The sequence below is a fragment of the Phasianus colchicus genome, chromosome 30, assembly GCF_987193195.1.
Source record: "Phasianus colchicus chromosome 30, bPhaCol1.hap1.1, whole genome shotgun sequence".
Lineage (NCBI taxonomy): Eukaryota > Metazoa > Chordata > Aves > Galliformes > Phasianidae > Phasianus > Phasianus colchicus.
This window is the reverse complement of record NC_143465.1, coordinates 2,580,192-2,595,282: the sequence shown is the minus strand read 5'-3', so window position 1 is coordinate 2,595,282 and position 15,091 is coordinate 2,580,192. Positions and strand designations below refer to the sequence as shown.

The 15,091-nt window shown below is 65.9% G+C and overlaps 3 protein-coding genes across 4 annotated transcripts in view; 1 reads left to right on the top strand and 2 right to left on the bottom strand.

The window, feature by feature from the left end:
• Positions 1–4,052: 4,052 nt before the first annotated feature.
• Positions 4,053–5,799, bottom strand: DPM3 (dolichyl-phosphate mannosyltransferase subunit 3, regulatory). Of its 2 annotated transcripts, none has more exons than XM_090127357.1 (2): positions 5,451–5,799; positions 4,053–4,366 (listed from the first exon to the last, which is right to left on the bottom strand). In XM_090127357.1, exon 2 carries the CDS (start codon positions 4,358–4,360, stop codon positions 4,073–4,075), a length of 288 nt encoding a protein of 95 aa, XP_089983483.1. In that variant the 5' UTR covers positions 4,361–4,366; positions 5,451–5,799; the 3' UTR covers positions 4,053–4,072. The 2 variants fall into 2 exon arrangements, with proteins under 2 accessions (XP_089983483.1, XP_089983484.1); XM_090127358.1 differs by lacking the exon at positions 5,451–5,799 and adding an exon at positions 4,501–4,516 and having other exon boundaries at positions 4,053–4,463.
• A 1,295-nt stretch (positions 5,800–7,094) lies between these two features.
• KRTCAP2 (keratinocyte associated protein 2) lies at positions 7,095–14,460 on the bottom strand. The gene is made up of 5 exons (XM_090127342.1): positions 14,308–14,460; positions 10,586–10,740; positions 8,541–8,604; positions 7,357–7,423; positions 7,095–7,268 (listed from the first exon to the last, which is right to left on the bottom strand). The coding sequence occupies exons 1-5, from the start codon at positions 14,309–14,311 to the stop codon at positions 7,148–7,150; spliced, it is 411 nt and encodes a 136-aa protein (XP_089983468.1). The 5' UTR covers positions 14,312–14,460; the 3' UTR covers positions 7,095–7,147.
• Positions 14,461–14,731: 271 nt separating this feature from the next.
• Positions 14,732–15,091, top strand: part of TRIM46 (tripartite motif containing 46) — a 37,981-nt gene continuing 37,621 nt past the window's right edge. The window contains exon 1 of the mRNA XM_090127275.1: positions 14,732–14,892. Coding sequence (XP_089983401.1) covers positions 14,737–14,892 — 156 coding nt within the window. The 5' untranslated portion in view covers positions 14,732–14,736. The remainder of the gene's footprint in view (positions 14,893–15,091) is intronic.

The following is a 15,091-nucleotide window of genomic DNA, read 5'->3' as shown; positions in this document are numbered from 1 at the left end:
GTTTGGAGTGTGGGGGGGTCAAGGGGGGGGTGGGGGCCGTATGGGGGGGTGGGGGTTGAGGGGCCTGGGGGGGGATGGGGGGGGGCAAAGGGGAGTGGGGAGCATGGGGGGGGGGTTGAGGGGGCTGGGGGCCCTGGGGGGGTTGCGGCAGAGTGGAGGGTGGGGGGAGAATGGGGAGGGGGGGGCAAGGGGGGGGATTGGGGGGGCGGGTGAGGAGCGTGGGGGGGGGGCAAGAGGGGGGCTGGAGGTCGTATGGGGGGGGGGGTTGGGCCTGGGGGGGGTGGGGAGCATGGGGGGGGATAAGGGGGGGGGGAGTGTGAGGGGGCTGGGAGCCCGGGGGGGGGTGGGGGGGGGATTAAAGGGGGGTGGGGGGGACATGGGGGGGATTGAAGGGGGTGGGGGCCATGGGGGGGTGGAGGGGGTGTTTGGAGCGTGGGGGGGGGGGGGGGGCTGGGGGCCGTATGGGGGGCTGGGGGTTGAGGGGCCTGGGGGGGGATGGGGGGAGTTGGGGGGGGGCAAAGGGGAGTGGGGGGGTGGGGAGCATGGGGGGGTTGAGGCAGAGTGGAGGGGGGGGCATGGGGGGGGGATGTGGGGAGCATGGAGGGCGGGGGAGTTGAGAGTGGGGGGGGTGGGGGGGGATGGGGAGAGTGGGGGGGAGGGGGCAAGGGGGGGGGGGTTAGGGACCATGGGGGGGATTGGGGGAGGTGGAGGACGTGGGGGGGGGGGGGGGCAAAGGGAAGTGGGGGCCGTGGGGGGGGGATTGAAGGGGGTGGGGGTCGTGGGGGGGGGTGGGGAGCATGGAGGTCGTGGGGGGGTTTGGGGGGGGGGGGAGCATGGGGGGGGGGTTGAGGGGGCTGGGGGCCCTGGGGGGGTTGGGGCAGAGTGGAGGGTGGGGGGTGCGGGGGGGGTGGGGAGAATGGGGAGGGGGGATTAAGGGGGGGGGGGTTAGGGGCCATGGGGGGGATTTGGGGAGGTGGGGGGGGATTGAAGGGGGTGGGGGTCGTGGGGGGGTTTCGGGGGGGGGGTGGGGAGCATGGGGGGGGCAAAGGGGGGTGGGGTGCTGTGGGTATGGGGGGGGGGGTGTGAGAGACCCCCCCCCCGCCGCCCCATTGTGCCCCATGGAGGGGGGGGGGGCTCCCAGCTGGCCACGGCTGTGCTCACACTCATTTGCACACGCGTGTGCACAGCGCTGCTGTTTTGGGGTCCTGCCCCCCCCCACACACACACGCACCCCCACCCCCCGCCCCGCCGCCGTTGTTGTCGTCAGCGTTAATTAGCCGCCGCCGCTCATTAAGCCGGCTCCTCGTTAGGAGCTGCGGGGCGTTCATTAAAACATCAAAGGCTTCGCGTTCGTTGCGATGCGGCCGCCGGGCGGGGCGGAACCGGGCAGCTCGGATCCCAACCGCCCCATAAACGCCGAGCACCACCCAGAAAGGGCAACGGCAGCCCCGCGGCCCCATAGGAGCCCCATAACTTCATAAGAGCCCCATAAGAGCCCCACAGGAGCCCCATAAGAGCCCACGGCCCCATAAGAGCCCCACAACTCCATAAGAGCCCCATAAGGGCCCCACAGTTCCATGAGAACCCCATAAGAGCCCCATAAGAGACCCTCGGCCCCGTAGGAGCCCCATAACTTCATAAGAGCCCCATAAGAGCCCCACGGCCCCATAAGAACCCCACAACTCCATGAGAACCCCATAAGAGCCCCACAAATCCATAAGAGCCCCATAAGAGCCTCACGGCCCCATAGGAGCCCCACAACTCCATGAGAACCCCATAAGAGCCCCATAAGAGCCCCACGGCCCCATAAGAGCCCCACAACTCCATGAGAGCCCCATAAGGGCCCCATAACAGCCCCACGGCCCCATAACAGCCCCACGGCCCCATAGGCGCCCCATAACTTCATAAGAGCCCCATAAGAGCCTCACGGCCCCATAGGAGCCCCATAAGAGCCCCACAGCCCCATAGGAGCCCCACGGGAGCCCCATGGCCCCATAGGAGCCCCATAAGAGCCCCACAGCCCCATGAGAACCCCATAAGGGCCCCATGGCCCCAGGAGAGCCCCATGAGAGACCCACGGCCCCATAAGAATCCCACAACTCCATGAGAGCCCAATAAGAGCCCCACGGCCCCATAGAAGCCCCATAAGAGCCCCACAACTCCATGAGAACCCCATAAGAGCCTCACAGCCCCATATGAGCCCCATAAGAGCCCCACAACTCCATAAGAACCCCAGAAGAGCCCCATAGCCCCGCCCCACAGCCCCATAAAAGCCCCATAAGAGCCTCATGGCCCCATAGGAACCCCATAAGAGCGCCACAACCCCATAAGAGCCCCATAAGAGCCCCACAGGAGCCTCACAGCCCCATATGAACCCCACAGGAGCCCCACAGGAACTCCATGAGAACCCCACAGGAGCCCACGGCCCCATAAGAGCCCCATAAGAGCCCCACAAGAGCCCACGGCCCCATAAGAGCCCCAGAACCCCACAATGCAGGGGACAACCCCACAGCAGAGGGAACGACCCCACAGTGGAGGGGACCCCAAAAATGGAGGGAACCACCCCAAAAATGGAGGGGACCCCACAGCAGAGGGAACGACCCCAAAACTGGAGGAAACAACGACCCCAAAACTGGAGGAAACAACGACCCCAAAACTGGAGGGAACGACCCCAAAACTGGAGGGGATCCCACAATGGGAACCACCCCACAGTGGAGAGAACCACCCCACAATGGAGGGAGCGACCCCAAAACTGGAGGAAACGACGACCCCAAAACTGGAGGGAACAACCCCATAATGGGAACCACCCCACAGTGGAGGGAACGACCCCAAAAATGGAGGAAACGTCCCCAAAACTGGAGGGGACGACCCCAAAACTGGAGGGGACGACCCCAAAACTGGAGGGGATCCCACAATGGGAACCACCCCACAGTGGAGAGAACCACCCCACAATGGAGGGAGCGACCCCAAAACTGGAGGAAACAACGACCCCAAAACTGGAGGAAACAGCGACCCCAAAACTGGAGGAAACAGCGACCCCACAAATGGAACCACCCCACAGTGGAGGGGACAACCCCAAAACTGGAGGAAACCACCCCAAAACTGGAGGAAACCACCCCAAAACTGGAGGAAACCACCCCCAAAACTGGAGGAAACAGCGACCCCAAAACTGGAGGGGATCCCACAGTGGGAACCACCCCACAGTGGAGAGAACCACCCCAAAACTGGAGGGAGCGACCCCAAAACTGGAGGAAACAACGACCCCAAAACTGGAGGGAGCGACCCCAAAACTGGAGGAAACAACGACCCCACAAATGGAACCACCCCACAGTGGAGGGGACAACCCCAAAACTGGAGGGAGCGACCCCAAAACTGGAGGAAACCACCCCAAAACTGGAGGAAACCACCCCAAAACTGGAGGGGATCCCACAATGGGAACGACCCCAAAAATGGAGGGAACGACCCCACAGCGGAGGAAACGACCCCAAAACTGGAGGGAACGACCCCAAAACTGGAGGGAACGACCCTACAGTGGAGGGGACAACCCCAAAACTGGAGGAAACCACCCCAAAACTGGAGGAAACCACCCCACAGTGGAGGGGATGACCCCAAAAATGGAGGAAATGACCCCACAGCAGAGGGGACGACCCCAAAACTGGAGGAAACAACGACCCCAAAACTGGAGGAAACAACGACCCCAAAACTGGAGGAAACAACGACCCCAAAACTGGAGGAAACAACGACCCCACAAATGGAACCACCCCACACTGGAGGGGACAACCCCAAAACTGGAGGGAGCGACCCTACAGCAGAGGGGACAACCCCAAAACTGGAGGAAACGACCCCAAAACTGGAGGAAACCACCCCACAGCGGAGGGGACGACCCCAAAACTGGAGGAAACAACGACCCCAAAACTGGAGGAAACAACGACACCACAGCGGAGGGGACAACCCCAAAACTGGAGGAAACCACCCCACAGCAGAGGGGACGACCCCAAAACTGGAGGAAACGACCCCAAAACTGGAGGAAACCACCCCACAGCAGGCCACGCTCAGCCCCCATCCCGACGTTTTATTGGGGTTGGAAGCGCAGCCCCCGCAGCCGCAGGTCGGCCCTGGCCATGGCGATGTGTTCCTGCAGCTCCGCCGCCGCCTCCTCGCAGTCGTTGAAGGTGGCCAGGCGGAAGCCGACGGCGGCCAAGGAGAAGCAGCCCAAGCTCACCAGCAGGTAGACGGGCAGAGGCAGCAGGGCCTGCCGGAGCGGCTCCGGGAGCTGCAGGCCGGCCGGGCTCAGAGCCAGAGCGGCCCAAGCGGAGCCCAGCAGGGCCAGGGCGCACAGCCACTGAGCCAGCTTGGTCATGGCGGCCTAAGGAGGTGGGGTGGGGTCGGTCGCCATGGGAGAACCGGGCTCTGAGCGCAGCTGGGTGCCCCCAGGCTCTGCCAGGCCCCACCAGGCCCCAGGCCTGGGCTCAGGCCCAAACCCCACCAGGCCCCCCAGGCCCCACCAGGCCTCAGGCTCAGGCCCAGCCCCCCCCCCCAGGCCCCTTAAGCCCAAACCCCACCAAGCCCCAGGCCCAGCCGGGCCCCACCAGGCCCCCCAGGCCCAAACCCCATCAGGCTCCCCAGGCCCAGCCAGGTCCCACCAGGCCCAAACCCCCCCAGGCTCAAACCCCACCAGGCCCAAACCCCAACCCCCCCAGGCCCAGCCAGGCCCCCCAGGCTCAAACCCCACCAGGCCACCCAGGCCCCACCAGGCCCAAACCTCACCAGGCCCCCCAGGCCCCCCCAGGCCTCAGGCTCAGCCCCCCCCCCCCCCCAGGCCCCTTAAGCCCAAACCCCACCAGGCCCCAGGCCCCACCAGACCCCCCAGACCCCACCAGGCCCAAACCCCACCAGGCCCCAGGCCCAGCCAGGCCCCCCAGGCCCAAACCCCACCAGGCCCAGCCAGGCCCCACCAGGCCCAAACCCCACCAGGCCTCAGGCTCAGGCCCAGCCCCCCCCCAGGCCACTTAAGCCCAAACCCCACCAGGCCCCCCAGGCCCAACCCCCACCAGGCCCCAGATGCAGCCCCAGCAGGCCCCAAAACCAAACCCCACCAGCCCTCAGGCTCAGGCCCAGACCCCCCCAGGCCCCTTAAGCCCAAACTCCACCAGGCCCGGGCTCAGCCAGACCCCTCCAGACCCCTTAGCCCAAACCCCACCAGGCTTCAGCCGGGTTCAGCCAGGCCCCACCAGGCCCCAGGCCCAAACCCCACCAGTCCTCAGGCCCAGGCCCTACCAGGCCCTAGGGTCAGCCAATCCCCAGGCTCAACAGCCGGGCCCCACACCAGACCCCAAGCCCCCAGTCCAGCCAGAGCCATGCCCAGGCCCAGGCCTTCCCCAGGCCGCAGTGCCAGCCGGACGCCCTCAGGCCCCACCAGCCCCGCTCCCTCCCCCCTCCCCAATCTCCACCTTCAGCGCTCCCAACGTGGCGCCCCCTCCTCTCGTCGCGTCGTGACGTCACTAAAGCGCGCCGCGCCGCGCGAGGGCCGCTGGGAGCTGTAGTACGACGGCTCAGAGCCGCGTAGGCTGGCGCATGCGCACTGCACCGAGGTTTCGCGTCTCCCCACGCGGCAGCGCTGCGCTGCCCGGCGCCGCTCCCGGTTCCGTTCCCGCAGGAAACGCCGCGCTTTGTCCGCCGCTGCCGGGCCTTCAGGAAGCACCTGGCTTCCTCCCTTCCTTCTGCTGCCTGAGAGCCCGGCGTGGGAACGGACCCGGCGTGTTCTCCCACGGCCCAACCCCCACCCCAAGCCCAAAACCCAACTCAACCCCCACCCTATTGCCCGCCCCAACCCCCACCTCAGTGCCCACCTCAAGCCCCAAATCCAACCCCCACCCTAATGCCCCCCCCCCCCCCCCCAGTGCCCAATGCCCAACCTCCCCCCCAACCCCAAAGCCCAACCCCCCACCCTATTGCCCATCCCAATGCCCAACCCCCACCCCAACTTCCACTCTAATGCCCACCTCAACCCCAAAATCCAACCCCCACCCTAATATTAATACAGGCTGGAGGACCGTGGGGCAGAGAGCCTGGAGGACTGTGGGGGAGAGTGGCTGGGGGACTGCAGGGCACAGAGGCTGGAGGACCGTGGGGCAGAGACTTGGAAGACTGGGGGGTGGAGCGGCTGGAGGACCATGGGGGAGAGTGGCTGGAGGAATGTAGGAAAGAGAGGGTGGAGGACTACAGGGCAGACAGCCTGGAGGGCCGTGGAGCAGAGGGGCTGGAGGACTGCGGGGCAGAGCGGCTCTGGAGGACCGCGGGGCAGAGAGCCTGCAGGATCACTGGGGAGAGTGGCTGGAGGACCGCGGGGCAGAGGCTGGAGGATCATAGGGGAGAGTGGCTGGAGGACCGCGGAGCAGAGCGGCTCTGGAAGAGCATAGGGAGAATGGCTGGAGGACCGCGGGGCAGAGAGTGTGGAGGACCGCGAGGCAGAGCGGCTCTGGAGGACCGCAGGGCACAGAGGCTGGAGGACCGCGGGGCAGAGCGGCTCTGGAGGACCGCAGGGCACAGAGGCTGGAGGACCGCGGGGCAGAGCGGCTCTGGAGGACCGCAGGGCACAGAGGCTGGAGGACCGCGGAGCAGAGCGGCTCTGGAGGACCGCGGGGCAGAGAGCCTGGAGGACCGCGGGGGAGAGTGGCTCTGGAAGACCATAGGGGAGAGTGGCTGGAAGACCGTTGGGGGGAATGGCTGGAGGACCGTGGGGCAGAGTGGCTCTGGAGGACCGCGGGGCAGAGAGCCTGCAGGATCACTGGGGAGAGTGGTTGGAGGACCGCGGGGCAGAGAGCCTGGAGGACCATAGGGGAGAGTGGCTGGAGGACCGCGGAGCAGAGCGGCTCTGGAAGACCATAGGGAGAATGGCTGGGGGACCGTGGGGCAGAGAGCCTGGAGGACCGCGGGGCAGAGCGGCTCTGGAAAACCATAGGGGAGAGTGGCTGGAAGACCATTGGGGAGAATGGCTGGAGGACCGCGGGGCACAGAGGCTGGAGGACCGCGGGGCAGAGCGGCTCTGGAGGACCGCGGGGGAAGCAGCAGCAGAGAACACAAACAGGCGGAACTGCAAAGAACGTCGCGCTTTACTGCCCGGCTGGGAACCGCGGCAGCCGCCCCATCAGTTCCTCTTCCTGCCTTTGCCGACGGCTTTGGTGGGGGCGGCGGCGGGCGCTGCGGTCTGGTAGAGCGCCGAGGAGATTTTGTTGATGTAATAAAGGCCGACCATGGAGAAGATGAGGCTGGGAGGGGGGAGGAGAGGCGGCTGAGCGCAGCTCCGTGCCGGGGGGCGCCTGGGGGGGGGGGGGGGGGGGAGGGGGTCGGACTCACCAGGTGGTGACACAGACCCGATGGATGAGGCCGGAGGCAAAAAGGGCCAACAGGAGGCAGGTGAGGACTGCAGGGAAAGGACGACATCAGCCACGCTGCCGCTGCGCCGGGCTGTGAGCTGCAGGGACCTGCGGGCTCAGTAACACAGCTGCCAGGACCTCGGCAGTGCAGCTGCCAGGATCTCAGAGAGCAGCCAGAACCTCAGCCACGCAGCTGCCAAGACTTTGGCAATGCAGCTGCCAGGACCTCAAAGACAGCAGACAGGACCTCAGAGAGCAGCTGCCAGGACCTTGGCAGTGCAGCTGCCAGGACCTCAAAGACAGCAGCCAGGACCTCAGAGGGCAGCCAGGACCTCAGCCACGCAGCTGCCAGGATCTTGGCCATGCAGCTGACAGGACCTCGGCAATGCAGTGCCAGGACCTCAAAGACAGCAGGCAGGACCTCAGCCATGCAGCTGCCAGGACCTAGGCCACGCAGCTGCCAGGACCTCAGAGAGCAGCCAGGATCTCGGCCATGCAGCTGCCAGGACCTCAGCCACACAGCTGCCAGGACCTCAGAGAGCAGCCAGGACCTTGGCCATGCAACTGCCAGGACCTCGGCCACACAGCTGCCAGGACCTCAGCAACAGCAGCCAGGACCTCGGCCACGCAGCCAGGACCTCAGTAACAGCAGCTGCCAGGACCTTGGCAACAACAGCCAGGACCTCAGCCACGCAGCTGCCAGGACCTCAGCCACGCAGCTGCCAGGACCTCAGTAACAGCAGCCAGGACCTCAGCCACACAGCTGCCAGGACTTTGGCAATGCAGCTGCCAGGACCTCAAAGACAGCAGCTAGGACCTCAGAGAGCAGCCAGGACCTCAGCCATGCATCTGCCAGGACCTCGGCCACACAGCTGCCAGGACCTCGGCCACACAGCTGCCAGGACCTCGGCCACACAGCTGCCAGGACCTCGGCCACACAGCTGCCAGGACCTCGGCAACAACAACCAGCACCTCAACCATGCATCTGCCAGGACCTCAGCCACAAACCAGGGCTTCCATCCTTCAGCTGAGGGTCTGGGACCCCCCTCCCCCCCCCATTCCATTACAGACCCACCGGGGGGGGGGTGGGGGGGGGGGGTCCATCCTTCCTATGGGGGTTCAGGACCCCCCCCGTCCCCCCCCCCGGCTGGGAGTCGCGCTCACTTTCAGGGAAAATCTTGGCCTGGAAGCCCTTCCCAAAGACGAGGTTCTCCAGGTTGTTGAAGGCCTGAGTGGAGCATTAAGGAACAGAATGGGGTATGGAACGCAGCCCCCCCCCAAACTGCCCCCCCCCCAAAAAAAAACACCCCCCAAAGGAGCATTAAGGAAAGGAATGGGGTATGGAACACAGCCCCCCCCCAAACCCACCCCCCCAAAGGAGCATTAAGGCACAGAATGGGGTACAGAACACAGCCCCCCCCCCAAACCCCCCCCCCAAAATGAGCATTAAGGCACAGAATGGGGTATGGAACACAACCCCCCCCCCCAAAACCCCCCCCAAAAGAGCATTAAGGAAAAGAATGGGGTACGGAACACAGCCCCCCCCCAAACCGCCCCCCCCCCAAACCCACCCCCCCAAAGGAGCATTAAAGAACAGAATGGGGAACGGAACACAGCCCCCCCCCAAACTGCCCCCCCCCCCCAAAAAAACACCCCCCAATGGAGCATTAAGGAAAAGAATGGGGTATGGAACACAGCCCCCCCCCCCCAAAACCCCCCCCAAAAGAGCATTAAGGAACAGAATGGGGTATGGAACACACAGCCCCCCCCTCCCCAAAACCCCCCCCCAAAAGAGCATTAAGGAACAGAATGGGGTATGGAACACAGCCCCCCCCCCCCCCAAAACCCCCCCCAATGGAGCATTAAGGAAAAGAATGGGGTATGGAACACAGCCCCCCCCCAAAATGCCCCCCCCCCCCCAAAAAAAAACCACCCCCCAAAGGAGCATTAAGGCACAGAATGGGGTATGGAACACAGCCCCCCCCCAAACCGCCCCCCACCTCAACCCCCCCCCCCCCCAAAGGAGCATTAAGGAAAAGAATGGGGTATGGAACACAACCCCCCCCCCCAACAACCCCCCCCAAAATGAGCATTAAGGCACAGAAGAGGGTATGGAACACAGCCCCCTCCCCCCCCCAAACCACCCCCCCCCCAAAACCACCCCCCAATGGAGCATTAAGGCACAGAATGGGGTACAGAACAACCCCCCCCCCCCCCCCCGTAATGGAGCATTAAGGCACAGAATGGGGTTTGGAACACAGCCCCCCCCAAACTGCCCCCCCCCAAAGGAGCATTAAGGCACAGAATGGGGTATAGAACACCCCCCCCCCCACCCATAATGGAGCATTAAGGCACAGAACGGGGTATGGAACACAGCCCCCCCCCCATAATGGAGCATTAAGGCACAGAATGGGGTACAGAACACAGCCCCCCCCCCATAATGGAGCATTAAGGCACAGAATGGGGTACAGAACCCCCCCCCCCATAATGGAGCATTAAGGCACAGAATGGGGTACAGAACAACCCCCCCCCCCATAATGGAGCATTAAGGCACAGAATGGGGTACAGAACACAGCCCCCCCCCATAATGGAGCATTAAGGCACAGAATGGGGTACAGAACCCCCCCCCCCCCCAAATGGAGCATTAAGGCACAGAATGGGGTACAGAACACCCCCCCCCCCAAATGGAGCATTAAGGCACAGAATGGGGTACAGAACAACCCCCCCCCATAATGGAGCATTAAGGCACAGAATGGGGTACAGAACCCCCCCCCCCCCCATAATGGAGCATGAAGGCACAGAATGGGGTACAGAACCCCCCCCCCCCCCATAATGGAGCATGAAGGCACAGAATGGGGTACAGAACCCCCCCCCCCCCCATAATGGAGCATTAAGGCACAGAATGGGGTACAGAACACAGCCCCCCCCCCATAATGGAGCATTAAGGCACAGAATGGGGTACAGAACCCCCCCCCCCCCCCATAATGGAGCATTAAGGCACAGAATGGGGTACAGAACCCCCCCCCCCCCCATAATGGAGCATTAAGGCACAGAATGGGGTACAGAACACAGCCCCCCCCCCATAATGGAGCATTAAGGCACAGAATGGGGTACAGAACCCCCCCCCCCCCCCCATAATGGAGCATTAAGGCACAGAACCAAGCACAGAACACCCCCCCCCACCCCCCCCCCAGCCCAAAAAAGGATACGGTGAGGGAGCAGACGAAGAGCGCGGCCCCCAGCAGCCCCCCCTGGATGGTCAGCCACTCGGTGGCCGCCAGCTGCCGGCTGTACATCTGCATCCCGGCGAACAGCAGCAGCGACAGCAGCGACGACAGCGCCAGGGAGGTGCCAGTGCCCACGGCTGGGATGGGCACGGCTCAGCCCCGGGCCCACGGGGCCCTACTGCCCCCCACGGGGCCCTATTGCCTCCCATAGGGCCCTACTGCCCCCCACTGGACTCCATTGCCCCCCATTGGACTCCATTGCCCCCCCACGGGGCCCTACTGCCCCCCATAGGGCCCTACTGCCCCCCATTGGACTCCATTGCTCCCCATTGGACTCCAGTGCCCCCCATTGGATTCTCTTGCCCCCCATTGGACTCTATTGCCCCCCTAGGACTCTATTGCCCCCCTAGGACTCTATTGCCCCCCACGGGGCCCTACTGCCCCCCATAGGGCCCTACTGCCCCCCCACGGGGCCCTATTGCCCCCCCACGGGGCCCTACTGCCCCCCACAGGGCCCTATTGCCCCCCCACGGGGCCCTATTGCCCCCCCACGGGGCCCTACTGCCCCCCACAGGGCCCTATTGCCCCCTCACGGGGCCCTATTGCCCCCCCACGGGGCTCTATTGCCCCCCCACGGGGCCCTACTGCCCCCCATAGGATTCCATTGCCTCCCATTGGACTCCATTGCCCCCCATAGGACTCTACTGCCCCCCCACGGGACCCTATTACCCCCACAGGGCCCTACTGCCCCCCCACGGGACCCTATTGCCCCCCCACGGGGCCCTATTGCCTCCCATAGGGCCCTATTGCCCCCCCACGGGGCCCTACTGCCCCCCCACGGGGCCCTACTGCCCCCCACGGGGCCCTACTGCCTCCCATAGGGCCCTATTGCCCCCCCACGGGGCCCTACTGCCCCCCCACGGGGCCCTATTGCCTCCCATAGGGCCCTATTGCCCCCCCACGGGGCCCTATTGCCTCCCATAGGGCCCTACTGCCCCCCACTGGACTCCATTGCCCCCCATTGGACTCCATTGCCCCCCCACGGGGCCCTACTGCCCCCCATTGGACTCCATTGCCCCATTGGACTCCATTGACCCCCCACGGGGCCCTACTGCCCCCCATTGGACTCCATTGCCCCCCATTGGACTCTATTGCCCCCCTAGGACCCTACTGCCCCCCACGGGGCCGTATTGCCACCCACGGGGCCCTACTGCCCCCCACGGGACCCTACTGCCCCCCCATTGGACTACATTGCTCCCCATTGGACTCTGTTGCTCCCCATTGGACTCCATTGCCCCCCATTGGACTCCATTGCCCCCCCACGGGGCCCTATTGCTTCCCATGGGGCCCTACTGCCCCCCATAGGACTCCACTGCCCCCCATTGGACTCCATTGCCCCCCATAGGACTCTACTGCCCCCCCACAGGACCCTATTACCCCCACAGGGCCCTACTGCCCCCCACAGGGCCCTATTGCCCCCCCACGGGGCCCTACTGCCCCCCCACGGGGCCCTATTGCCTCCCATAGGGCCCTATTGCCCCCCCACGGGGCCCTATTGCCCCCCACGGGGCCCTACTGCCCCCCCACGGGGCCCTACTGCCTCCCATAGGGCCCTATTGCCCCCCATAGGGCCCTACTGCCCCCCATTGGACTCCATTGCTCCCCATTGGACTCCAGTGCCCCCCCACGGGGCCCTATTGCTTCCCATGGGGCCCTACTGCCCCCCATAGGACTCCATTGCCCCCCATAGGACTCTACTGCCCCCCCACGGGACCCTATTACCCCCACAGGGCCCTACTGCCCCCCATAGGGCCCTATTGCCCCCCCACGGGACCCTATTGCCCCCCCACGGGGCCCTATTGCCTCCCATAGGGCCCTATTGCCCCCCCACGGGGCCCTACTGCCCCCCCACGGGGCCCTATTGCCCCCCATAGGACTCCATTGCTCCCCATTGGATTCCATTGCCCCCCATTGGACTCTATTGCCCCCCACGGGGCCCTACTGCCCCCCACGGGGCCCTACTGCCCCCCTATTGGACTCCATTGCCCCCCATTGGACTCTATTGCCCCCCTAGGACCCTATTGCCCCCCACAGGGCCCTATTGCCCCCCATAGGACTCCATTGCCCCCCATTGGACTCCATTGCCCCCCCTAGGACCCTATTGCCCCCCACGGGGCCGTATTGCCACCCATGGGGCCCTACTGCCCCCCCACAGGGCCCTACTGCCCCCCATTGGACTCCATTGCCCCCCATTGGATTCTATTGCTCCCCATTGGACTCCATTGCCCCCCCTAGGACCCTATTGCCCCCAACAGGGCCCTATTGCCACCCATGGGGCCCTATTGCCCCCCCACAGGGCCCTACTGCCCCCCATTGGACTCCATTGCCCCCCATTGGATTCTATTGCTCCCCATTGGACTCCATTGCCCCCCCTAGGACCCTATTGCCCCCAACAGGGCCCTATTGCCACCCATGGGGCCCTATTGCCCCCCCACAGGGCCCTACTGCCCCCCATTGGACTCCATTGCTCCCCATAGGACTCCACTGCCCCCCATTGGACTCCACTGCCCCCCATTGGACTCTACTGCCCCCCCATGGGACCCTATTACCCCCACAGGGCCCTACTGCCCCCTATAGGACCCTATTGCTCTCTACGGGGCCCTATTGTCCCCCACAGGGCCCTACTGCTCCCATAGGTCTCTATTGCCCCCCCATAGGGCCCTACTGTCCCCCATAGGACTCTACTGCCCCCCATAGGACTCTACTGCCCCCCATGGGACTCTACTGCCCCCCCACGGGGCCCTATTGCCCCCCATAGGGCCAAATTGCCCCCCCACAGGGCCCTACTGTCCCCCATAGGACTCTATTGCCCCCCACGGGGCCCCATTACCCCCACAGGGCCTACTGCCCCCATAGATCTCTATTGCCCCCCCACAGGGCCTACTGCCCCCCATAGGTCTCTGAAGCCTCCCATAGGACCCCACTGCCCCCCCACAGGGCCCTACTGCCCCCCATAGGACCCCATTGCCCCCCCACAGGGCCCTATTGCCCCCCACAGGGCCCTACTGCCCCCCATAGGACCCCACTGCCCCCCACGGGGCCCTATTGCCCCCCATAGGACTCCATTGCCCCCCATTGGACTCTATTGCCCCCCCAGAGGGTCCTATTGCCCCCCATGGGACCCTATTACCCCCACAGGGCCCTACTGCCCCCCATAGGACCCCATTGCCCCCCCACAGGGCCCTATTGCCCCCCGCAGGGCCCTGAAGCCCCCCATAGGTCTCTATTGCCCCCCCACAGGGCCCTACCGCCCCCCCATAGGGCCCTATTGCCCCCCACGGGGCCCTACTCCCCCTATAGGTCTCTACTGCCCCCCCATAGGGCCCTACTGCCCCCCATAGGACCCCATTGCCCCCCCACAGGGCCCTATTTCCCTCCCCAGGGCCCTGAAGCCCCCCATAGGTCTCTATTGCCCCCCACAGGGCCCTACTGCCCCCCATAGGTCTCTGTTGCCCCCCCACAGGGCCCTATTGCCCCCCACGGGGCCCTACACCCCCCATAGGTCTCTATTGCCCCCCACAGGGCCCTACTGCCCCCCATAGGTCTCTATTGCCCCCCCCCAGGGCCCTACTGCCCCGCACTGGGCTCTATTGCCCCCCCCCAGGGCCCAATTGCCCCCACAGGCCCCCATCGCCCCCCGTTACCCATCGTGCCCCGCGCCGCCGCCCCGACCGCTTCTCGCTCCGGACCCCAAAGCTGCCGCCCCGCACTGCGCACGCGCACCCTCCCGACCCGCGCAGGCGCACTGCGCTTCCCCGCCGGCGTGGACACCGCGGCAAACGCAGGGACGCAACGCGCATGCGCGAGCCTCCGCCCCACCCCGCGGGCTTCGGCGTTCCGCCGGTCTCCGGCGCCCCCTGGCGGCGCCTCCGATGCTCCCCCGGCGTTTCGAGCGCCCCCTGGCGGCGGGGAGGAGCGCGGCGCCGAGACGCGAATCTCCATCACCGGCACCGCCGCGCTGCGGACCGGGCTGGAGCCGCTCCGGGAAGCGGGGGGAGCCGCCCGGTGCCGATCCGGTCCCGCCGCCCCCCTCCCTCCCCCCGATGACAGCAACGGGGCGGCTCCCACGGAGCATGCGCGGCGCCGCCGCCCCCCCGACTCCCCGGTTCCGCCGCTCCCTGCAACGCAGCGGGGCCGCTGCTGCCGCCGGTACCGGGAGCGGAACCATGGCCGAGGGCGAGGATCTGCAGACCTTCACCTCCATCATGGATGCTCTCGTCCGCATCAGCGTGAGAAGCGGCTGAGAGGGGGGTTGGGGGGGGGGAGGATGGGGGGGGGGGGGGAAACGGCGGCACCGGGTCGGGATCCCCCGGGAACGGCGTCGTTATGGCAACGCGGCGGGCCGGGATGCCCTTCAGAACCGGGCGGGGAGGTCGAGGCGCCGAACCCTGCGGAGCCGACCGGCAGCGCTCCGAGCTCCGCGCGGCC

Excerpts from the sequence above, each read along its gene's own strand:
- DPM3 (XM_090127357.1), bottom strand. The coding sequence starts at position 4,360 with ATGACCAAGCTGGCTCAGTGGCTGTGCGCCCTGGCCCTGCTGGGCTCC.
- KRTCAP2 (XM_090127342.1), bottom strand. Across the intron at positions 7,424-8,540 it reads GGCCAAGATTTTCCCTGAAA|TCCTCACCTGCCTCCTGTTG; the intron begins GTGAGCGCGACT and ends CTTTCCCTGCAG. Across the intron at positions 7,269-7,356 it reads CGGGTCTGTGTCACCACCTG|CCTCATCTTCTCCATGGTCG; the intron begins GTGAGTCCGACC and ends CCCCCCTCCCAG.